Source organism: Schistocerca nitens, chromosome 8, assembly GCF_023898315.1.
Source record: "Schistocerca nitens isolate TAMUIC-IGC-003100 chromosome 8, iqSchNite1.1, whole genome shotgun sequence".
Taxonomy (NCBI): domain Eukaryota; kingdom Metazoa; phylum Arthropoda; class Insecta; order Orthoptera; family Acrididae; genus Schistocerca; species Schistocerca nitens.
In genome coordinates this window covers 138,999,023-139,019,634 of record NC_064621.1, presented here as the reverse complement: position 1 = coordinate 139,019,634, position 20,612 = coordinate 138,999,023, and the positions used below count along the sequence as shown (strand labels likewise).

At 38.3% G+C, this 20,612-nt stretch overlaps 1 protein-coding gene across 2 annotated transcripts in view; it reads left to right on the top strand.

Annotated features, from left to right (window-relative positions):
• Positions 1 to 18,359, top strand: part of LOC126199234 (ubiquitin-conjugating enzyme E2 Q2) — an 86,925-nt gene extending 68,566 nt beyond the window's left edge. For both annotated transcript variants that reach the window (XM_049936025.1, XM_049936024.1), the window contains exons 7-8: positions 950 to 1,016; positions 17,395 to 18,359. In XM_049936025.1, the coding sequence (XP_049791982.1) occupies positions 950 to 1,016; positions 17,395 to 17,426 (99 nt within the window). In that variant the 3' untranslated portion in view covers positions 17,427 to 18,359. The remainder of the gene's footprint in view (positions 1 to 949; positions 1,017 to 17,394) is intronic.
• Positions 18,360 to 20,612: the final 2,253 nt, after the last annotated feature.

Here is a 20,612-nt window from a genome sequence, read left to right as displayed (position 1 = left end):
TGCATTGCCACTACACTACATTGCTTGGTGTTTTGCAAGGAGTGACACAAATAATGACAAAATGTGTGACTGTAATTGCATGAAAGCACTTATCAGGACACACAGCAGTGCATGTAGTAAATAGATACTTGTGCAGTGATTGGAGGCCACTCATTGTAGCACCAAAAGTGTGTATGTGGTACATGTACTGTTCTGGTGTTACATTGTAAGTCACACTGTACCAAAATCATGGCACATTTATTGAGGCATTTGAAAGTATGCTTCTTTTGATCTTTAGTAGTATTTGCTCCAACAACAACCCAGTAACACATTAGTCGTTTCACAATAAAAAAGCACTGGAGAAATGAAACACAACAATGCACATAGTCAGAATCACCAGTTTTACACAAGCCTAGTTTTGATATAACAGGTGGACAGTATAACATATTGTCAGTGCCATTAAAATGTGAGATCATACATGTGTATTGGTGTCGGACAGCGTGTTTTGTGAACTTGAATCAGGAATCAAATCATTAACAAAATTATAATATGTTCAAATGGAATACTAGTGTAACATTTTCAACAGCTACAGATAACTTAATGTCTACTTTTTCTCTTAGAACCAGGATAGTATCTTGGTTGTTGTTCATATCATACAACATGCTTTAGACCTTGTGTTCTGTGTCAGGCTTCTAACACCTGTGAGTCGTTTGTGCATGATAATGTACTTAAGTCTTAGAAGTTAATAGCCAGCAGTGTTAGAGGAAAATTGTTTGATTAGCCAGTTGTGCTTGAATATGAATTGTCCGTCATGTTCAGTGTTCATATCTGATGTGGTACCTGCTATAAGAATAAACTGTGGTGTGTTTTGTTTTGGAACACGTTATGATCTGCAAGCATTTACTATACTGTAATTATTTCTTCTGCCTGTTGATCTTCATTTTGAATCTTCTTTTTTTTTTTCTTCCAGAGCCAATATAGTCTCGCAAGAGCACAGCAGTCCTTCAAATCCTTAGTTCAGATCCATGAAAAAAACGGTAAGTATCTGTTTTGTTTTTGAGGATGACCTCTTAAGTGATGTACTTATGCTTTGCGTTAGATAATGAAAATTGTACCATTCACAAAGCTAAATAATTTAAGTTTACAGATAACAACTCACCGAATAGTAGAGGCGTTGAGTCATCGACAGTCACATAACCAAACTGGAAACTTCCCAAGTTTGCTTTTGAGCTAGAGTCTCGTGCACATGCGCATCAACTTGAAAATCTTAACATCACAGGTCCATAGTACTATCACCTACCATATACAGGGTTAACCTAAATGATGGACCTATTTTCAAAACTTCATATTTGTTAAAGTACAAATCCAAAATGAGCAAGCTTTATACCAATGAAAAGAGAAAGTTACAAGGTATTTTTTTATGTTTGATATTAATTTAATAATTATTTAATAATTGGAAATGTGTTAAATGTTAAAAATGTTCAGTGTGGCCACTGTTGGCCAGCTAACATCATCGCGGTAGCCAGATTCGCCCCACGCATGCGAAAGTGTATCTGCTGTTACTGAGTGCACAGCAGCAGTAAACTGGTTCTGCATATCTTTCATAGTGGTTGATAGAGGTGGGACATAGCAGCTTCCTTCACATAACCCCATAAGAAATAGTCGCAGAGTGTTAGATCAGGAGATCTCGGTGCCTAGAAGTGCAGAGCTAGGTCCTCAAGTCCCCTGCGACCGACGCAGCACTGAGGAAGGGAGTCATTCAGAAAGCCTCGTACATCACTGTGCCAATGGGGTGGAGCTCCATTCTGTTGGAAAATGAAGTCCCAGGAATCTTCCATAACATGAGGGAACAGCCATTGTTCCAACATGTCCAGGTAGGTGATTCCCATTACATTTTTTTTCGCAGAGTAAATCTTCGTTCCGGATACAGCTCAGAACACGTTGATCTCCAGTGAGTCTCATTCGTGTTGCAATGGTGAATGTGGATTTTCCAAACCTCATATGCGAACTTGCGTCTGTTGACATTTCCACTAAGACGAAATGTCGCTTCAGCACGAAATTATACACTGTAGAAATGTCATCCTCCCTTTGCTAGCACATAACTACAAAATGCCTGAACACATCTCTTTGTCATTGGGGTTGAGAGTCTGTATGAGTTGTAATCGGTAGGGCTTGTATCGCAAATGCCATCTCAGAACATTCCATACAGTTGGTTGGGGTATTCCAAGTTATCGACTGGCTTTATTGGTAGACAAACCGGCACTGCGCACAAAACTTTCTTGAATCTGTTGGACATCATCCTCTGGCACACACAGTTGTCCTTTTTCCTTTTGCACAGCCTCCCAGTCTGTTTGAATTGCTTAAACCAATGGCTAATGCTTTTGCGAGTTGATGGTTGAATATCAGATTTGGTACAAAATGCCCGCTGCACTGCAGTTTGTGATTCACTTTTCATGAACTCAAGAATGCAGGAAACCTTGTGCTCTACAGTTGCCATCTCATTCACAACTGACAGTGAAATGGAATGATGGCCTTATGGCCGCGCGATCTCTACTAGCCACTCCTGAAACCATCCGCACCTGCCTGCCAAAAGCTTCGAAACTTCCTCTTTTCATTGGTATAAAGCTTGTTCATTTTGGATTTGTACTTTAATACATATGAATTTTTGAAAATTGGTCCATCATTAGAATAACCCTGTATAATAAACAAAGTGTAAGCATTTATGCCAAAAATAAGTGAGAGTAGAGAATTTGGTTCAGTCAGTGAGTTACATTTGGATGGTGCAATTTGTAGCAAAATGCCTTGTGGGAGACAAGTATTTGTCTTAGAATTTGCATTTGTCATATAAAATCAGACTTATTATATTCCCTGCTGTTGTAATTCACTTTATTGTATTTACATAACCTCTCTCATCTGTTATTTTCCATGTGTCATTTTAAGCCAGTAATTAGAGGTACTTTACCCTCTTCTTGTTTTGAGAGTAGTTACTAATTAGGTACTCCACCATTCACACAAAAGCAAGCACACCTCACGTGCACATGACCACCAACTCCAGCATCTCAAGCTGGAATGCATCGTTGGGTGCTTGTGTGTGTGTGTGTGTGTGTGTGTGTGTGTGTGTGTGTGTGTGTGTTTTTTTTTTTTTTTTTTTACTGATAAAGGCTGGACCGAAATCTTTATGTAAGTGTCTTGTAGTTGTGCCCATCTGCAACTTGACATGTCTTCTGTAATCTGTTTTTACCTACATTGTTTATATTCCTGCCTGGAGTTTCCATTATTTGAAATAAAATTAAATAACATCAGAATGCGTGTAAATAATATTTATTGTGGAGAAATTGGTAGTAAAACATGTGGCACATATATGATTAAAAGACTGGTCGGTTATAGTTTCTGGAGCTCTGTTATCTATTGGCCACTAGTTCATTTGGATCTTGGGTACACTATTCAGTGTTTTGTACTCCCAGAAACTGTTACTAGACTGTTAGGTGGTTGTCATTTATATATTTTTTCAGTTTGTGACAGCTGCTAAACGTGCTGGTTGTGGTAATAGTAGTACTGTGCTATATTGTGGGAAATACTTGGACATTCAATGCTACATGGCATTTGGCATTATTCCGTTGGACTGCAGGACTGACAGCATGCTGAAGGAAGCACTTGACTTGTTTAGCTTCCATATTCAGGGAACAACAGCTGTTCTTAGAATGGCTCAATTTGTTGTAATTGATGATACTCAGTGGAAAGACTCCCCATTACTGCTGGTTGTAATGAACTTTGTTTGTAGCCTCATGATGGAAAGATCTCGGTCACCACAGTGTGTGTATAGTCGAAACCAGTTATAACAGTGAAGGAACTGGCTGTTAACGGTTGCTATAGGCAATAGTGGTACAAACTGGGTTTTTTGATAAAAATTTCGTATTGCTGCCATGGAGTTAACACTTTGAAAAGTAGCAGAAATACAGTACTTGTTGAGGGACTGAAGAGGAATTTTTCTTACGTTTATACGGGATGTACAGCAGTAAAATAACAGCAGAATGTAAAACCTTTTAATAAGTGAAGAGAAAATTAGTAACAATGTAAATTGTTCAATAATGTCAGCACTGTTGTGGATAATGAATGATGTAAAATGTTGAGCATGTTAAAACTTTCTGTTAAGTGCTGTATAGGATAATAGTCGTGAAGGATCCAACTTTGTTCCAGTTACTGTATTGCAAAAATTAATCAGCAGTAGCAAAATGAAAAATAATATTCTATACATAAATTACACAAAAGCCTGCACTTTCTTGTGTGTTTCTCTTTAAAATATTTTACAAATGTAACGTACTGTACCTAACACATTGAAAATATCAAACGCAAATAACAACAAAACTTCAGTAATGGATGTATTATTATTCCAGTACTGTTATTTGAAAAAATAACATACATCAATTTAATTTTCTAGTTTTCTATAATAACAGCAAAGACAGTGTTGTTTAGTTTTTAAACAGTTGCTTTTGCTTTAGGGTGCAATACAGTAACACATACTACAGTATACTGCCCCATTTACGATGATCAGTTATCCTTGTTTGCTTTTTGCATTTAAGATGTACATAAGAAGCATTTTGCATTTGATGATGCATTAGTTTCATCACCTAGTTTGAAACCAACAATCTGCAGGAAACAAGAGCTTAAAAATAAGCATTATATTGTTGTTAGTAATCCCCAAATACATACACAGGATTTAATTTAGTTTTTGTCTCACATCTTATAGTGAAGAAGCGTTGGCTAGTGTGTACTAACTTATTCTGAGTTTTTACATAATTTTGGGTTGTGGGAGCTGACTTGGGAGCGTAGTAAACACCAGAAGTAACGTAGCGGCGGAACATAAGTCGCACCCAGAAATTCGTTGGGTTAGTGTTTTATTTCTTGTGGTATGGATGAATGGGAACTGCATCTGTTGTTTACAGGTGGAGAAGTAATTGATCACTGTCATAAACAGCTGGAAGCTGCATTAGCCATGGTCATCATGCTTTAGGCTGCTGGCCTGGGATGTGGTGACAGTGGGGCACCCGAGACGAATGCTTTAGCATCTCTGGAGCCTGCTGAGTATCCCATGTGTCACAGTACCTTTCAGTTTGCACATCCCAGCCGGTTGGCACTGACCTGATGAAGCATGCTGAACGGTGACAGGGTCATCACTCTCCGAATGGAAGGTGAATGAAGCTACTGGCTGCAAGGTTGTCCCACTACTCCTTAGAAACAGGTTTGAGGATTGGGAGCTCAAACAGGTGGTGATGGAGCTTCTTAGGGAAACAGTGGGCAGGTTGGGAAAGGAGGTAAGTCTCCACTCTGCCTTTTGGCAGTCGCATCAGACGTGGGGAGCAAATTCTGCAGGTAGAGATTGAGAGCACTGGGTGCTCCCAGCTGCAAAGTGAGGGTTGTGTCGACACAAATTATGTGTGCTGCATGCGTTTAGAGGCCATCCTTGGTTATTGCAGGTAGCTTACTGATTTGGTAAAGACAGGTATTATCTCTCGTGGAGTGGGAGCGTTTTGCATCATCATTCCCAAAGCCAGATTGGTCGTCTGATTTTGAGCTGAATGGAAGGCTTAAATCAAAGGCTCAGATAATTGTGTTGACAATTTTGGGTGCAGATTTTTCTTAACCTCTGGCATCAATTGGAGAATTGTTGCCCCCTCCCCTCCCCAATGGGTCATGCATGCACTACACACAGAATGTGCCTAAGTGATTAGTAGAGTATGTGTGACATGTACATGTGAGTAGTTGGATAGAGAAATCACTCCACTGGACCAATAAGATTTCAGATTGGAAGAACACACTTCCCATTAAGTAGAGACAGTCACATTCTTCGTGGAACGCTGGAGAAAGAAAATGTTAATATAGTGTTGTTATATATACACAAATAATCTGCACGTATTTTTTCCTGAATTTAAGGACAAAAAAATTGGTGTGTGCGGAATGATTGTAATAAGGTTAGTACTGTTCTGCTTCCCACAGTAGATCCTGTTATACTCTAGCACTGTTGCAGCGTGAGTAGCACGAATGAAGTGACTTATTAACCATATGTAAACTTGTTAATTGTGGCTACGTGTTCTCATTATTGCTTGTACACAGCTAGAGAAACACGTAAAGTTATTGAAGAAGCAGAGAACATTGGAAACAATGCAGCAGCAAGAAAGTATATGATATGAGCGAGGGTTATATTTGCGACTGGCAAAAAAAAGTGCATTCAAGAAAGGAATGGTAATCGCAGGGCATTTCATGGCCAAAAACTGAAGCACCTGGACCTCAGGAAATGGCTGTGAGACTATGTAGATAAGATGCGACAGTATGGATGTGCTGTGATCATTGAAGTACGCAACTCAGAGCATTGGCTTTACCCAAAGAACTAGGCATCACTGGTTTCAAAGCTAGCTGGGCTGGCTATCAAAATTTTTCGATGAAATGTCTTGCGGCTAGGGCCTCCCATCGGGTAGACCAGTTGCCTGGCGCAAGTCTTTTTAGTTGATGCCACTTCGGCGACTTGCGTGTCAATGAGGATGAAATGATGGTGAACACAATGCAACACCCAGTCCCTAAGTGGAGAAAATCTCCGACCCACGCGGGAATCAACTCGGGCCCTTTTGCATGGTGTTCTGCCGGGCTGACCACTCAGTTATTGAGGCACACAAGATATTTTCAATCAAAATATGTTAGGCTTCAGAAGGCAAACTATCATCACTTAACAGCTTCTAGGTGATTACAGGGAAAAGTATTGAATTTTCATAATTATGTGATAAATTTTCTCTTTGAACATTCTTACATATTATCGCAAATTGGTAACATTGTCAAATGCCAGTCTCAGATGTCACTTGACAAGATTGTAAACAGGAAACGGGAATCCAGCATCATGATATGAACTGGCTACAGTGAGAAGCAGAGGTGTACAGTGATATTGTGTGTAACTGGCGATGGACGAAAGCTACCATCTTATGTGATATTTAAAAGGAAATCTATTCCGAAAATATCAGTGGAAGACATGCTTGTGAGAGCGAATCTGAAAGGGTGTATGGCCAATGACCATGTGGTTGATGGAGTGATGCATGTTTGGAAACATTCATGAATTGCTGAATTTATGTAACATGTTGGTCCTTGACAGCTTCCGCGGACATAAAACTGAGAAAGCATGAGACAAGCTACAAAAAGAGGAAACTGACTTGGTCATTATCCCTGGAGGGCTAACATCTTTCCTGCAACATATAAATTAGTCATTCAAAGCTGCACGTAAACAGTGATATACGAAATGGATGGCCACTGAAAACTGCAAGTTCGTACCGAGTGGAAAAATCAAGTGGCCGGATTTGTCCCAGATTTGCGAGTGGGTAATATGTGCATGGGACTCTATCCTGCTACAACTGGTGGAAAAATCCTTAAAAATCACAAATTCACTGGATGGAACTGAGGACAATGTTGTGTTGGAAGGTGGTGACAACATTAATAGGTCTCCCGTCAGTGGTGATGATAAAAATGATGATGAATGGAATCATTATGGCAGAATAATTTTTTTGTAAATTAAATACAAATCAAAGCCTTTCTTCACCTCCCTTAAAATTAGAGTGCACATCAAATCAGAATTGGGAATTTCATTGCAAAGCTAGTTTGAACGCTGGTGGTGGAGGTATGTATATAACTGTAAAAAAAGTATGTTAATCTGTAGTGATATTAGTACAGATTGTGAACACGAAATAATTTGGGTGAAGATGAGTATTAAAAGTGGATCAAACATGGTCTTGAGAAGTTTATAAAACATCTGCCTCAGAGCAGTGGAAACTTGAAGAATAGACCTGTTGTAAATTACCTTCAGCACCTAATCAGAGAACTGTTTGGTGAAAATAACATGTTGGCTGTCCCTGGTCACCAACAAGCCTGAACTTTTCAACTCCATTTAGCATGGGGAATCACTGATCACGAGGCTGTTGCAGCATCACTGAACATGATTGTAAATAGGAATATTAAGAAAGGCAGTGAGGATAACAGGACCAGAAGGTGAGGCACACGTTTCAAGCGTACCCAGCCTGGGGCTGAAAACTGTTCATGATGATGATGATGATGATGATGATGATGATGATGATGATGTAGATGTAGATACTTTTGCTTAGCAAGAGCAATAACAGATTTCAGATTATCTGAGCAGTCCACCTGAGAACTTTATCACTAGCACTGATAATGTTGAGCATTGATGGATACAGTTAGAGAGTATTGTACAAATGCTTTATTTATTTATTTAAGCTGATATGGTTAGGGCCATCATGCTAGGGTTTCACACATACAAGATCATTTTTACGTCATATGTAGCTAAGGAATGAGTCATGTATCTGCTGCATATCAGTATGATTGCTCCCTCCTGTGACTGAATGGTACTCCCATCTGTTGCGAACATCTGGATCTACTTGCATTTTCAAAAGGCTTTTTTGAAGGACAAGATTTTCGCCTTTGAATGGTACCTTTATTGGGAAAGCAAAATAAGTTTGTGTGTGTGTGTGTGTGTGTGTGTGTGTGTGTGTGTGTGTGTGCGCGCGTGTGCGTGTGCGTGTGTGTGTGTGTTACCCATATATATGAAACTTTTATTTAAAACCTCGAGGTTGTCAATTTTTAGGCAGAGCAGTAGATTGTTGTTGTGACTAGACCATAGTTCCTTCATTAGTTATCCCTTGCACTAGCACTGTGAGTCAAATATATGATGGCGTGAGCAAGGGGCTTCGGCATATCTGGAAGGCTGGAATGCAAGCATTGTTTGCTAAGCTCTACCTTCAGGATTGTTCAAAATAAAGTAGTTTGAAACCTCACCACCCACCCATCTGTGAATGTAAGATAACCCCCTATATTAATCTATTGAACAATGTAAGAACGTTGACCTCAGCAGCAATTGCTTAGTCTGTAAATATAAGATAACCCCGTATTTTTCGAATGACGAATGTGGGGGAAAAATCCACGTCTTATAATCAGTTACATACAGTATGTATCTGCTGAAACAAAGAACTGTATACTAATGATTGGTAACTCCCATAGTTACCCTTGCGGGTATTATGTATGGCCTTCTGTCTTATAGCCTTTTCCGTAAAGTCTTAGGTGGTAATCAATCTTCGAAGCAAATAGAAGATTGCTCAGGGGTTAGCAATTAATACTTAGTCCAGTCTCTTATTGCCGCCACAAGACTAGCAGTAAAGTTTTGGTTGAATGAGTGTTTTTGTACGCTACCTCCTTTGTGAATGGACTTCATTTTCTAAGGATTCTTCCACGAATCTATCTGGCATTCGTTAATGAGATTTGTATTGGCAGGATCCAGGTTATATACATATGTATTTACATTATCTGTTGTTGCGTGTATCACTTCAAATGAATACCAGAATGATTCTTACATCCATCCTTGTCTAGTCAGAGTTTGTGCTGAATCCCAGTGCAGTGCTAAACTCATTCATTCTTTCGTACAGTATTTCCCTTCTTTCCCGAAAATCATTTAAGGCAAATAGTGGGTGGATTCCCTTCAAAAGAACATGACCTATTCCTTTACCATCCTTCAATCAAAGCTTGTGGTCTCTCTAAATGACCTAGTCATCGATGGGATGTTATACTCTTTAATCTTCCTTCTTGCTACAAGCCACCGTTTTGATTCGGTGTGCATTATCAGTCTTAGGATTCCCAGGTAAGTTTGTTATATCAGTCACTTTGTTGTGTTATGAATATAGGCCTCAACTGTTGTGCTTAGGTACATTAACGATCCATTATATGTTTTCGTAACTGATATTACTGGAAACGTGTTTGACTGTTCTCAGTTTCAGGCACTAACAGTTATTCCTTTTCAGTACTTGGTGTGATTATCCTCTGAATATCAAGAGACAGTATAAAGCTTTGCATTCTTGTAGATTATTTTATTGCTGTTTTCAGTATCATAACATGCCTCCAGGGAAGGTAATTGGTAATTGGTGGGGAGAGAGAAGGAAGGATGGGTGAGGGGAAGAGGCGTATGGGTACACTGTGCAGTTAAAAGAGCACTATTGTGACAACTTTTACTTCATATAGTTGAATTGTGGATGCGACATGTTGAACAAGTTTGTGGTGAATAATACTTGGTGGCATGCACTTCTCAGTGTTATACTGCTCAGTTGGCATGACTAGAATAACAAATATATTGGGAGCATTCTGTTCACTCTTTATGTTGGGGTGATTTCCTTTGGGGAACACATCACTACAAGCCTTAACAGAAATACGCACTCTAAGCCATTTTAGTGATCACTCTACATTCTGGATTAACAAATGATGCCCTTTGCATTGAGACATTGTTTAATTGGCTGCTACGCAACTGCCCACTAAATGACAAGGAGATAAAAATAAGAATAATAATATGGTATTTGAGGGTTGCAGACAACATGGTTCTCATAGTAACAGATGAAAAAGAATTGCAGAATATAGTGGATACCATCTTTCTATGTAAAGAAGAGTATCTGTATGTTTGTAATTCATACACATCTACAGTTTAACCCAGTCTTGACTTGATATAAAGATGAAAGGTTGTTACCAAAAAATCTCTAAAAGTACTTGAGCGATTTACGTCAAAGATCTTGGCTGATTTACTTCAAATTTCTACATTCAGATGAAACAACAAAGAAAATTAATGAAAAATTAAATGCCTAACAAAAAAGATATATTGCGGTAAACTGACTGTAATTGCTGTTAGCAAAAATTACAGTGACGGTTTGTCTTGAGGTAGTACCATCAGATGTCATTAGATTGCAGGACAAGTGATAGTTCAAGAATTAGACAGAAACATGATTGCAAACAATTACTTACTAATTGGTTGCATAATTTATGATGTAATTGTTATTACTAAAGTTTTGGTTTAAAATTGGTGTAGTATTTCCAAAAGTAAGCAGGAAGCCTAAAACATGATTTTTGTGAATGTCGCAGGTGAAGACAGATTCATTCGTCACATTCTGTTGACACCCAGTGATTCAAATATGGCCTTTGATTTAAAGTGATTGCAGTTTCTCATGTGGTCTGCAATCACCATGAGCATCGACAAGCCACAGTCCCAATCACATTGTGTGGCAAATATTAAACATATTGGGTGACGCCGGGCACTGCAGCTAGTTTAAGCTAAAGGAAAGACTTATGGAATTAAAATCAATGCAGAGAGAACCAAGGTAATATGCAGAACAAGGAAATATGAGGACATGTACAGAAGCTTGAAAAATTAAGAAGCAAGATTAAAGTAACTGGAAGAGCAGCAAAGAAACCACAGGTAATACCGGGATAGCAGTGGTGAAAGAGGCATTAGTGAGAAAAGGTGTCCTTTCTGTAGCAATAGGGACAAAGGTTTGAGAAAAATGGACAATAAGAAAAATAGAGCAAGGCTGGAGTTGTGCACAAGATAGAAGAAGGAAAACTAAGTTGATGGATAGAGTGAAAAATGAGGTGGTGTCAAGGAGAGTGGAAGAGAAAGACAGTAACTGAATGTAATAAAAAGAAAAAGAAGGAAAAGAAACTGGATTGGAAATATGGGGCTATTCAGAAATGGTTCAAATGGCTCTGAGCACTATGGGACTCAACTGCTGAGGTCATTAGTCCCCTAGAACTTAGAACTAGTTAAACCTAACTAACCTAAGGACATCACAAACATCCATGCCCGAGGCAGGATTCGAACCTGCGACCGTAGCGGTCTTGGGGCTATTCATGAGTATCTCCAGGGTGTCAGAAGAAGACAGTGCAAAGACTATAAGATAATGCTATGGAAAGAATATAGCGTAGATGTTGAGTCACAGGTAGGTACAATATAAGAGACTCAAGATAGATAGCTGTTTGACAAAAAGCTCTTCTTCAAAATTAGACCCCCCCCCCCCCACACACACACACACACACACACACACACACACACACACACACACACAATATGGTGTGAAGCAATCTATCCTTTCCATAATATTGTCAAATGTCAAGACATATGGAAAATGACATATCATTGGATACAGCATCTCTCCAAGTTTAGATTTGTAATACATTCTTGTTGCACTAGGGGGCAGGTGTGCCAGAAATTGTAGGCAAATCCTCATCTTCATATTGTCGCGTCAAACTATTTAATAAGTTTCACATTGGAACATGTCTCTTTTTAATGTGGTTTCACGAAAGAGTAAAACTAAGTGCCGTTAGAAAGAAACAAAAACAATTAATTATTCCAATTTTTTAAATAGGCATTTTTTTTAATTGCATGACTTGAACACGTAAAGAGAATGACTGTAAGATTAATTTATTCATTATTGCTATTGTACTTCCTATGCTTTCCTGTATTTTACACTTTCCTGCATTGTACCCTTTCTTGGGCCAGCCCACTGAAAAATGTAAGAAGGGGGTTTTGTTGTAATTACTACCTGCAAATGGCCAACTCAATAAATAGATTGAGATGTGCCCTGTCACAATTGGTGCCCATATTAAGCACCTATTTTGTGAGTTAAAAACTTGGACAAGTGCTGTATCCATTGATATATGTCTTGTAGTTTTTGCGCAGTTGTCTTCTGAAACACTGAAATTAAGAAGGAAGCAATGGCTCACAGGAGATGGAGATCCAAAGCACTCACTAACAGCAGAAAATATGACAGTGGTGTAAAAATGATAGTAGTAGTTAGAATAATGTACAATTTAGGTTATATCATCATGAATGTCATATTGTATTATTTGGATTATGTTTGGATTATTTAATTGCATTGCTATGATCTAATAATTTGAACCAGATATATATAACATTTTTCACTCCCTTGTGATGGGCTTAGCCTAAACAATTATTTAAACTAAGCTGAGAAATTTTTCTTTACAAAAAAAGGTGTCATTTATGAATAATATGAAACCTGTGTAGGACCATACATCTGAAATGTTTAGTTTTGATATATCACTAAGCTAATTGCAACACACATTAATTTTGTATAAAGAAATCATTCATTTGAAATCTTCATTAAGCTTCTGCTACTGCGTAGTTTCTGGGTTGGTCAGATCTTAGCTATGTAGAACTCTGAGGCATTGTAGAGAGGCTGCACGGTCAGAGGCCTCGTCACAGTCTGCACGGCTCTCCCTGTCGGAGGTTTGAATCCTCCCTTGGACGTGTGTGTGTGTGTGTGTGTGTGTGTGTGTGTGTGTGTGTGTGTTTGTTTTTGTGTGTTGTCCATAGTGTAAGTTGTTTATAAACTTGGTTACTCTCATATTTTCTTACGGGAGATGAAGAAATATAGTGTATAGCATCAATACCAAATAAGAGGGTACATGTGAAATCTACCACATTTGCAAGCAACTCAAATATGTGAAGACAGTTTCTTCACATATTTTCTAATGAAACTCATGCCAGGTTGTTGATGAAGTATTTACATTGTTCATTAGGGGACCTTACAGGAAAATGAGCGGCTTAGAAAGATTCTTGAAAGAAAAGTTTTAAATAAATGCCAGTGTAGGACTTTGTGTGATTTGGAAAAATCATTCCAAAATGCCAGTTGATTTTAGGGACTGCAGAATTCAAATTATATGCACTGCTATACAATTTGTTATTTATGTAGCATACAGTGATACACACTAGTACATATCTACAGCACAGTAGGAAGTGTTCAGCAGTTGACCATCCCATGTCTTCTATAATACAATAAGAGTAAGGGGCTCGAGAAAGTTCTGTCTTTCCAGTGTTAAAATCACGCTTATAGATTACATGTTTTCTCAGAAAGTATTTTAGCTATTGGAGTATTGGCTACAACTTAAGACAGGTATTCTTAAAAATTTGAATTAAGTTGTTAGAGAGTAATTCTTTATATTGTAACAAAAATTCACTACTTTTTGCGCCATTTTTTGTTTATGAATTCAATAATATGCAGGTTTTTGGAAAAACGGCTGTGTCAGGATATGCAGAAGGGACTGTGTAACATTTCATGAAAATTTGAAGCAAATTGGTTTGGTAGATCCTGAGAAAACACGTAATTTGTATGAAAAATCAAACTTTTGGGATTCAAGCAATAAAGTTTTGATTGCCTTTTTAGTGCATTCCAGGTCCATAAGATGGATTATCTTCATCTTCGGTAAACTACTCCTCCAACTTCGTCTTTGTCCTTCTGTTTACTCTGGCTTCTTGAAGGTGTGTTCAAAAAGAAACCGAACTTCAGCTTTATTGCTTATCGTACAACATTTTAAGAACTGTCCCCTTCAAAATAGTCCCCTCTACTGGCAATACACTGTTGCCATCATTTCTTCCAGTTTTGGAACGCCTCTTGGAACACATTAGGTGCAGACAAGGGAGTGACGTGTGAGTTGGAACATTGTCATGATGCAACATCCAACATGGTTTTTCCACAATTCAGGCCTCTTGTTGTGCACAGCAGCCCTCATGTGCACTAGAATTCCCTGATATTGTCCTTGTTTAGCCACCTTGATCTTTGACTGACTCATGCATGGTGTTTTTGGACGTGGTGACCCTTTGTCTACCCACTGCGATGACTGCATCTTCCTTTCAGCATCATAGCTGTACACCCAAGTCTCTTCGCCTGTTACGTTCTTCTTAAGAAAGTTTTCATTGTCATTCACAGCGGCAAGCAATTCCTCGCACATTTCAACACGGGCCTTTTTCTGATCTTCGGTCGCCAAACATAGTACAAATATTGCACTGATGCGGATGCACCTCAAGTTTTTTGCTCAAAGTTTGATGGCATGATCCTACACTGATGCCCACCTCCTCAGCAACTTCCCAAACAGTTAAACGATGATTTCTGTAAATCGCAGCATGAACGCTGTCCTCGTGGCCATCATCTGTTGATGTGGAAGGACAACCATACTTGTAATCGTTGCAGACTGGCATTCTGCCCTGTTGAAAATGTTTAAAACACTCGTAGCACTGCATGTGACTCAGTCCTCCCCATATGCTTGGCTAAGAATGTGAAGTGTCTCTATGAAAGTTTTTCCAAGTTTGTAGCAGAATTACACACACACACACACACACACACACACACACACACACACACACACTCTCTCTCTCTCTCTCTCTCTCTCTCTCTCTCTCTCTCTCTCGCATTGTTCTTCAAGCTCCTTCATTGCACTAATCCAAGGAGCAGGTTGTACACGTGCTTACTTCAGTGGCTGTGGTTCACTTGCTGATTGTTCGAGCGACATGTAGCAAATGGCAGTTTTTTTTCTAGACTTGCCACTAGGCGTGCTCAGTAGCTGCAGCACGCTCTCTCTGCTGGTTGTCACACTGTTTCAAAAGTTTGGTTTTGTTTTGAACACGTCTCATATGTCTAGACTATTTAGTGCCCTGTCAACAGCCCAAAGATATTCCTTGTCTAAAGCAAGCATCATTTGTACAATGTTGAAACCTATCTTCATTCCCATATTTCAAAATACTTTTCGTCTTACAACATTGCCATCATTGAAAGTAGTAGCAGCATCATACACACCAAAGTGAAGTGTTTCTATTGCAACAAACAGTGTCTTGGGGATTCTTGACCATACAACACTATTTACCCTTTCATTGGGATTTTGAGTTTTCCATGAACACATTTTTTCAACAGTTCAGGTACAGTTAAATGCTTTAGTCAAGTCTCTGTTAACCACTGTTTTTTTATTACTGCCTCTTCCACAGCTTTTTTCATAGATTCTATACAGTTATCTTCTACTTCAGGCCCTATAAATCTATTATACTTCATGAACTTGGTTGGAGGATTTGGAAGATTCATGATGTCATGGAAAACTGCACCTGAAGTAGCACCCTTACCAATTGTGCACAAGGTATAAACAAACCTAATGTTGTGTTCATAGATTTTGCTTGTTTCTTCATTTGGAGCAACAGCAACACTGTTTCAAAAGGTGGTTATGTATGAACACTTACCACACTTCAGTTCCATTTCACTGACGAGTCCTATGTGATTCTTTTACAGTGTGTTCCAGATTGACTGCACTGCACTACACTAAATACATCTTACACAGTTTGCAAAAATTCCGTTGAGAACTGACACAGCAAGTATTTTATTCACATCCGATTTGCCTGTAAAACATTCGTACTTTCACTAACTTAACCAAGCTTCCTCTGCAAAGTACTTCCTTTCTCACTTTCATATCAGTGGGCAGGTATACTAGCAAGGTTAGGTTCACACACTTGGTTATTGTCTTTATTGTTTACAGTAATAACACCTACCTTTGGCTTTCCAGCATTTCTCCTTTCTTAAAAGCCTTCACAGGATTTCTAGTCATTTTTGTTTGCCCACGATTATCCTTCAATAAAATAGAGACATCAGTGAACATAATTCACTACAAATATTTTCAGGATTACAAAAGAGTAAATAAACATGAAACATGCGACAATGAAGTGAGTGATGTATATCGAACTAACCCAGGTTAGCCACAACACTTATTTTGTAACACTTATTTTCTCTCACATCACTAAAAGGTACATGATGAGCGTGTAGATTCATGAGTACGACATTTGACAACAGTTTAACGGTGCCACAGTAAGTCACGCCCACACAGAACATATTTCATAAATATTTTAAAAATAGTTGTAGTTCTCTGAAGTGAATAAATTATATATCAACTGAAAGGGCAAAGTCTTACTTTTTTAAAATGCAAAAAAATTGAAAGTTTAACATTTCATGACTTTGAACCTTTCTAAAGCCACCTATAGGAAAGCTCACCATGGTCTGATATATCAAGAGGGCACTTTGCCAAATTTTTATATTAACAAGTAGTTGACTGTCGACACTTATTTGTAAAGACTGTAATTGTAGTGTCAGTAACAGTAACACTTTGTGTTGTATATTAGACTTGATGTTTCTGCTAGCATACAGTATTTGTATTGTTTGCTCTAATTTTTATACCACAACACTATTTCGATGAATACACTATATGTAAGAACATATTATTTATAAATGTATTAAATAAATTAATATTGGTTTGATTGTAACTGGTGCCAGTTTCTTTTCACATTGTCACCTTCCCTAAAATGTCTTATCTATGTACTTTCTCTTGTACAAAAATGTTACTGCTGCCATAAAACAGATTTAGTTCATGTTCTGTGCATCCCCTGCAGCACGTTGTAGTGGGCTAATAAAATTCTGGGGTGTATCCTTGTCACACTTGAATTAGAAATCTTAAATACAAGGCCAAGGTGTTTTAATTGTGAAATTTTTTGATGTTCTTGTCCGAACATTTTCAGCCATAAAAATTGAAAGTTTTAGAACACAATCAGTTCTTACCTTTGCTTAATCTGGAGTTGCAATATTTGTGGGTCCTTATAAATTCTTTCAAAGTATTCTTACCAGGCAGAAGCATACAGGACCATCTATCCTTTCATTGTATTTATCTTGTATACACATTCATTCAGATTACATCTTAATTTGCTGTTTTAATTGTTGGTTTTACTTTTCACAGGGTGGTTCACTCCTCCAAAAGAAGACGGCTAATCGACATAAATTGTCACCTGTCTTGAAGTGACTGGGAAAGTGTAGACTGATGAACAAATACTTTCAATTTTTTAATGAACCGCGATGATTGCTGAGAACAGCTTAAAAAGCAACAAATTGTTGCGTGTACTGAAAAAGTGAATGTGACAAATGGTGATGTAACTTATAAGTGTAGGCCTCTTACTTTTTATGAAGGGCTCTTACAAAACAATATTTGCACGCACAGAAATGTATGTTGAGTGATTTCAGTGTGTGAGTGACGAAAGTTTTGAGAGAAGTAACAAATGTATGTACGTGACTGATTTTTATGTGGCATAGGCATGATGTATATGTAGTGCATCTGAGGTGAACCAGAATGCCCCTTGGAGACTGTACTGCTACCTGTACGCCCTATTTTTGTGTTGCTGGTTTCTGATTTCCCATTAAAATTTTTATGATAGCTGTGGCATGGTATTAAAAACTAAAGTGTTAAGATTTGTTGTGATAGTTGCAACATTCCACACATTTGGCGGCAGCTGGAGAGCCAGTTACAGTCTTTGTAAGAAACATTACAACTGTATAAATCATACTATCTTGTAGCTCTCTGCTATAATCCTTAATGCCTTGAAGGTTTTTTTCAATGTGTACTCCAGATTATTAGGTCAGTTCTTATACTCAGTGACACTGATAGAAAATGTGTAACAGTTTGTTATTAAAGATTTTTGTGTGTATGATGCAGACAATTTGTTTCTTATGTGTGAAAATAAGAGAAAATTTGTTTATAAGATAATGTTGAAAGTTTCTTTAAAAAAAAAATGCTAGACAAATTATATATGTTTGGCATCTGTGAAAATAAATTTGTGGATACAGTGAGGAGTTGTGGACAACAAGAATCTTTCCTCATAATCTTCTAATGAAACTGAAATAAAATAAACCTAATAATCAGTGTTTTAAGTAGGTTGTCTTTTGTTGTCTGTTGTCTCTTCCATTATGAGATAGAGACAGAACTTACATGTTTATTTAATTTTGGGTGTTCTTTCCTTTCATGTTGCTTGCTGTAGCTCTGTGACTCATTAGGTAAGTGCCAGAATATGAGTCAAAAGGTCTCGCATTCAATCCCCAGTTGATTCTATGATTTTTTCCCTTCATGTATTGCTTCTGTCACATATTTCAATGATTTATTGGTGTGAAAAATGCCAAATTACACCGTGATTTAGAGATTGTGTGGAATTGGCTGGGTTCTTAAAATAAGAGGATACAAAATACTACATAGATGGACATAAATATTCCCACTATATACAATATTTATACACGTTGTGACCTATATTTGGCTACATTGATGGCATTTCTTTTAGCCAGGGCCAGTTCCAGCTCTGTGGACAAATCCAGACAAAGGTGGCACTTCATGAGAGAACCAAAAGCTTTTTCCTCCCCACATTTATGCAGTGATTCTCCGTCCTGCATGATGGCCCATACACATGCAATCCCAAAAAGTGGGGTCTCGGGCAATGAAACATTAACATTGGTAAGTACCTGTATTAAAATGTTGCAAATGAGTATTAACAAGAAGACAAAATTTTTACATTGAATGACTTACCAAAACTTCCACCTTTACCTTTCTTGGACTGCTCTGAGTGAGCTATTCAGTCACAGCTTGCAATCTGCGGTTACAGCTTAACTTCTGCCAGTACCTCTCTCTTACTTTCTAAACCAAAGTAGAGCTGTGAGAGTGGGTTGTAAGTTTTCTGGGTAACAAATTCAGTAGAGCATTTTCCTGGTAGCCATAAATGTTCTTAATTTGGTTTCCAGTACAACATACAATTTTAATCTGCCAGAAGTTTCAAATCAATGTCAACCCCACAGCAGAGTGAAAAATTTATTCGGAGAAATCTTTATTGGCTGTTGTAGAGCTACAGCTTCCAGATCTCTTTGCGTGCTAACTACTCATATGTTTGGAATTAAAAGCTCTGGTCTGCAGTCAGATAATGGTTACAAACAGCAGGGGATTGTCAAGTTCCAGGAGGGAGAGGTGAGAGTTAGGTGGCTGATGTCATTTACATTCCTTGCATTGGTGGCTGTGTGAGAAGAATCTTGGATTATCAGGATGGAAAGACCTGCACGACATCGTGAGCTGTAGTGTGTACACTAAGGTGCAGTTTTGGACAGCAGATTCGCTACAATCTTAAAACGAGTGGTTAGTGAGGTATCTCGAATTCTTCAAGACACCATTGGAGCAGAATGTGCACAAGTGTTCTCACAGGTTCCAAGCACAAAGGACTCTCCCTAAAGTGTTCTGTCCTTGCTCTTTTCTGCCATGACTTACTCTAATTGGTTCAGCTGTTGTATGCTCATCAGCTGACAGGGTGTCAAATAATGAATTTGTGGCTTGCGTCGAGTCCTCTTTGTGTCACTTAGCTCATCTCCCGAACAAATTCCATAAGAAAGACATTGTGACCTGACTGCAGTTTTCACGTTAGGCTGCCCCTTGCTTCTATGCCCAGGAAAGTTTCTTCTACCATGACCCATCGACTTGTATCTTTGACACAGTTGTTTCACATGCCCATACTCATTCTCCAGGAATAGACATTTCCTTTGTCCAAATGGGTAGCCTAGGTCTTTAGATATTACATGTCTGGCAATTCGTTTGCTTATGGTGGTTCCATTATGTCGTTCTTTATAATTCAGCACAGTTTACACAAAATTTCTCTCCTTGACTTAGCAGTATGCATTTCTTTCCTATGAATTGCCACTGTGAAGCAGAATGGTGTGCAGTGTCTGCACCATTCATGAAAATGCAACTAAAATCACTTCATATTCAACCCTTTCCCTCTTACTTTTTCAGCTATATACACTTATTTATCTTGGGAACACAGATGCTAAAACCTAAACCAAAATAATGTGTTCCATTACACACTGCTCACCTTGGGTTCAATAATTCCAAAAGTGATGTGATGGTGTGATCACAACCAACAGTGTACTTGGCTGTGTTGCTCATTTGCCACAGATCCAGCTCAAATACCCTGTTCAATAGCACATTCAAAACTGGACATGCCTTCTTGACCATAATCTCCCTGTAATTTAGGGTGTATAGTGTAAGACGGCACATTACTCATTTAATGGTACAATGTTAACAGTATTGTGTATATGAATGTTGCAAAAGACTTCATACCCAAATCAAGCAGCCGTGATGATCAGTGTTAGCTACTG